The 4,553-nt window shown below is 35.7% G+C and overlaps 2 protein-coding genes across 3 annotated transcripts in view; both read right to left on the bottom strand.

The window, feature by feature from the left end:
• LOC111370694 (phosphoglycolate phosphatase 2-like) overlaps positions 1 to 4,553 on the bottom strand; it is a 15,408-nt gene that overhangs the window by 1,287 nt on the left and 9,568 nt on the right. The window lies entirely within an intron of this gene.
• On the bottom strand, positions 442 to 4,127 carry LOC111370693 (phosphoglycolate phosphatase 2-like). 2 transcript variants are annotated; one of them, XR_002698477.1, is made up of 11 exons: positions 3,889 to 4,127; positions 3,727 to 3,794; positions 3,321 to 3,413; positions 3,152 to 3,223; positions 2,327 to 2,398; positions 1,924 to 1,983; positions 1,785 to 1,837; positions 1,291 to 1,388; positions 1,123 to 1,181; positions 863 to 966; positions 442 to 742 (listed from the first exon to the last, which is right to left on the bottom strand). XR_002698477.1 is itself a non-coding variant. In XM_022992529.1 (11 exons), the coding sequence occupies exons 1-11, from the start codon at positions 4,004 to 4,006 to the stop codon at positions 633 to 635; spliced, it is 948 nt and encodes a 315-aa protein (XP_022848297.1). In that variant the 5' UTR covers positions 4,007 to 4,127; the 3' UTR covers positions 451 to 632. The 2 variants fall into 2 exon arrangements, 1 of the variants encoding a protein (XP_022848297.1); XM_022992529.1 differs by having other exon boundaries at positions 451 to 742; positions 1,123 to 1,222.

Raw genomic sequence — 4,553 nt, forward strand, 5'->3', positions numbered from 1 at the left:
TCACATGTCATACCTGAATTAGTAGAACATTCAATCATGCAAATTTCAATTTTCAACAATTTCCAAGTGTTAAGCGTCTCATTCTTAACATAATCATTCACCCGAAATTGATACAAAAAGTTACCATAATCCATTTGTGGAGTCGAACGAGTTGCACCTTCAAACTCTCGTAATCAACTAATGGGTCTCAATTAATTAATTGGTTAAATAGAACATTTTGAACCAATTTCCAACATTGTCATTGGATATGGGTATGGGGTGCACTACAGTGCCGACGCTGCCACCACCACCCCTCGCTCCTTCCTTTACCTCCACCAGCGCCCCGCCTTGTTCTTCCACTGCTGCCCTTGCTCCACCCTCCCTTCACCCCCACTCCACCCCACGAGCAACTATAGAGGTGAGTAGGAGACACGTAGTATGAAATACTTATCATTATTTTTGTCATGTCCATAATATTAAATAATGATCCTTATCATATAAATAACTTATTTACCAATTGGGTAACGTACTGTCTCATTTTCACTTCATATACAAAAATATAGGGAATGAAACCTTTTGGAAATGTAATACAATAGTTGATGTTGGGATGTCGAAAATAATTGGCCACTTCATCTTTTGATCACAAAAATATTTTATAGCGTAGCAGCTGATAAAAACTTAGGAATGTCAGACACCGTGCTCGAATAATACTCTGGTTGAATATGGTTTGATATGTCTTCAAGAGTTGATATACTAGTCACACCTGCAAACACCGCAACAATATCAGTGTCTCGTATGCTCGTGAATCTTGATACCCTCGGTTTCGAGCAATGGGTCTTAACAAATTATGCTCAAGAGAAGTTTACAAGTAACGAGAGATGACCTGAAAGAACGAGAAGACTTCTGCATCCAGCATTCAGTCCAAATAAAATATCCGTGTCCAGTCTATCCCCTACCATACACATTCTGGAAGTAGGGATATTGAATCTGTGGAAAAAAAGAAGAGAAAAAAAGAAGCTCAAGGCAGTTCGTCCATAAACAGATTTACCCGGGACTAACTAGTTTTCAACATTATCACATATGAGTGTTCAAAAAAACAATAAGCTAGAGATAAAGTAGCTTTACTGAGTGAGTTTCACCTACTTTTTTAGTAAAAAGTCCATCATAAAGGTTGATGGTTTTCCAACTACAATTGGCTCTTTCTGAGTCGAGCCACACATGGCAGCAACCATACATCCAGCACCTGTAACCAATAGAAAACTTAATTCCGAAATTTTCATGCCAGTCAAAGAAGCAAAGGTGTAAGCTTACCAGGCCATTCTTGCAGATTAGTTAGATGTCCAACTGCATCACGGTTAGTGGCAATAAAGAGACATCCTGGATTCTCGCGTATGCAAAGAGTTCCATACCTTCAGAATTCAGATGATTTGAATTACGGATTTAGTTATAACTTTTAATCTATATGCTAGACAGAGATTGCAAAAAATATTCAGATGAAATATTTACTCAAGCATATAGTCCAATAATGTAAGTCATAAAGGTTTTAAAAGCTGTCATTTTTTTCCCCAGCTAAAGTTGCGCAGCTGAATCAGAATGATAGCATGAGAAACTCCATGAGGGCCCTTGGGCAAGCTGTAAGTTATGATATGCATGCAATTCATGCAGCAGTGCAAATCTATGCAAAAGAAGGCCCTAAATCTATTCTAAGTTCTAACTACAATTGGTGCACTAGATTTTACTCACTTAAGTTGACCATAGATACCAAGAAACAATAAGCAGGTTAAAACAGGGAACAAGGAATTTACTGGAGCTTGTAAAAGTTTATATACTGGTCTAGTCCAACCACAACAGCTCCAACCTGGGATATGTAATCAGATCTACAGTCAATAAACAGCAGAGAAAGGTAGAATGCATCCATAAATTGAGGGAAAGATGTCACATTACACTCTTATCATGTTCAAAAAGAGAGTTTGATCTCAGGAGAACAGTCTTCTTCCCGTCTTCCTGCAGAGAACATCATGGTTATTCAAAATCCTAATAAGACGATTGTAACAAATACCATGCCTAGTTATCCAAAGAACTTAACAGAGCTGGTTTCAATATAAATAACAAGCATGAACAGATAAATTAAAATATATATGGAAAATAGTTGAGTAAGTAATAAAAAGGGGAAAAATCAGGGAGATGAAATAGAAGGGCAAGCCCAAGGGGTTGAGAGTATGGAAAATGAGAACGAAAACTTTCATCGTTTCAAGACCATACAACTAAAGACAACAGGTAAATTGTCAGCTAGTTGGACCAATGGTTCAATATAATATATTCAGAGATGAAACCAAGCGAAGCTTACAGGGCCACCGAGGCCAGTAAATCCAGCAAGCGCCAGTTCTTCCAATATACCTTCTTCGCCAATTACATAAACCTGCAAAATATAAGGGAGAGCTTGATATTATCATCATGACATCACTTCACCGATATCATTCAAGTATAGTTAGGAAACTAGAAACTCAGATAAGACTTCGGATTATGAGAGTTTGGTGCAATGTCCATCCCATATTTCTTCATACACTACCCAATTTAGGATTCTCAGCTTTGGGCAGATGATTTCTACTGTTCCAATTTCAATTTTTCCATTATTAATCTGTTAAGATTGTTGCCACAGGCTAATCTTAACATCAATAAAATTAAATTAAAAAAATACTCAATCTTGATTAGATATCAGTAAAAAAAAACTGCAAACAGCAGATGATTGATTTGTATGTATCTCTCCTAGATTGTTTTATTAACTGGTCGAAGTTGAGTGTATTTTTGGTGTCATTTAATCAAACTTAATTCATTGATAGTTGCAATTATCTTCCTTAGACAATAAGATAATACAGGAGATCCTAAACTGGAATAGATCTAACCAACCAAGAGCGCAAGATAGGTTAAAATGATAAAGAGTAGCCTTGGTAATCAGAGGCAGATGACTTTTGTACAGCTGTTTGACAGATATAGAATGATGGCTGGCATTTCAGAAGACATGAGGTTCAAATCTATTTAATTTATTAACAATGATATATTGATTGGAACAAATTGCCATAACAATCAGTCTTTGAGATAGTGTCATCCACCCAAATATCATTCTTACGATTCAAATTTTAAGCATTATGAGACCTTGTAATACTGAAACAACCTTTTTATCTTTAGGAAAGTCATTCACTTTCAAGTACATGGCGGCAGCAAATGAGGAGGTGAATATCTCATCCTGCAATCAGTAGGATAAAGTATTTAAGCAAAATTCTAAATTTAAATTGTATATTGCATACTGAGTTCAACTAAAGATATTGATGAACAGAACAAACCTTAGTTACAGAAATTCCAAGGGAATTGAACTTCTTTGCATACTGACTTCTTGATTTCCTCGAATTATTTGTCACAAACACCAGCTTCTTCCCCTGCAACCACATATGTTAGAGAAAACGTACGTTCAAAAAATGAGCATAAATTTCTTATAGACTAAGACATATTGAACATATCCAAATGAATTATGAATCAGAGTTTGATGTTTCAAGCACAATGCACAACAGGTAATTGCAACGCAATAAATTAATCAAAAAGAATAAAATGTTGTTTAAGAAATGACGTCAACTACAGTAACACGCGCACTCACATCAGCTTATGACTAATAATAGATGACTTTCATATAAAACTAATCAAAGCCCTGTATAAATTGGTAAAGTATAAAGACCAAGGAGGTAAAAGAAATACCATGGATCGAAGTGTTTCCAGAGTCTCAGGAACACCATCAATCAGTGAATCCCCCTTCCAAATCACACCTGAATAAATATAAAAAAAAAAAAATGAATAAACAAAGGCACTGAAACACATGTTAATGCAATAACATTGAAAAAAGAATCCTATAGTGCGCACCATCACAGTCGAAGAGAAAAGCATCGACGGAATCAACGAGGTCCCTGACGTTGTAAGGAGATAGAGACTGGCATTTTGTTTTCTCTTCCATCGTTGATTCCGAGATTTGTCCGTCCATGGCCGCGGCGAAGAAAGTCTGTGAGAAGCAGAGGATACTCGAGTCTCTGTGATTTACAGCTTGAGAGATTCGAATATTTTGAGAATTCCAATTGGCCGTTCTATTTTAATGAAAAGCATAAGATTCCCTTCCCCATTTTGAAGCACATGTTCCAATTTAGCTTCGTATTTCTTTGCACCATGTTTGGCTAAGCTGAGAAGTAAAAATAATATATTTTGTCTTCTGAAATGTAAAATTTTGAATCAAGAACTTCAAAATAAGTTACTAAAATTGAATTCTTCTTGCATAGATATATTTAACAGATTGATTTACAGGTGCTGAGTTAGCAACATTTCACAGGGGTTGCTTGAACAAAAAAAAATTAAATCATTATGTGAAATATTGTCAACTTTGCCCTTGTAAACCAATATGTTCATATAGTATTCTTTGCTAGAAGTTTTTTCATATGATCGACAATTATTATCCACAATTCAGAACTCTTTTGTGGAACTCTTCAAAATTAGCTTTTAAGATCTCCCAAACAAGCCTAAACAATAAGTAACTATTT

The sequence above is a fragment of the Olea europaea genome, chromosome 21 (genome assembly GCF_002742605.1).
Source record: "Olea europaea var. sylvestris chromosome 21, O_europaea_v1, whole genome shotgun sequence".
In the NCBI taxonomy this organism is placed as follows: domain Eukaryota; kingdom Viridiplantae; phylum Streptophyta; class Magnoliopsida; order Lamiales; family Oleaceae; genus Olea; species Olea europaea.

Bases quoted from the DNA above. Each gene is read 5' to 3' on its own strand.
- LOC111370693 (XM_022992529.1), bottom strand. From the start codon at position 4,006: ATGGACGGACAAATCTCGGAATCAACGATGGAAGAGAAAACAAAATGC. The intron at 1,984-2,326 runs GTAAGCTTCGCT...TGTTCTCTGCAG, and splicing joins TTACTGGCCTCGGTGGCCCT to GAAGACGGGAAGAAGACTGT. The intron at 1,389-1,784 runs GTAAATTCCTTG...TGAATTCTGAAG, and splicing joins ATAAACTTTTACAAGCTCCA to GTATGGAACTCTTTGCATAC.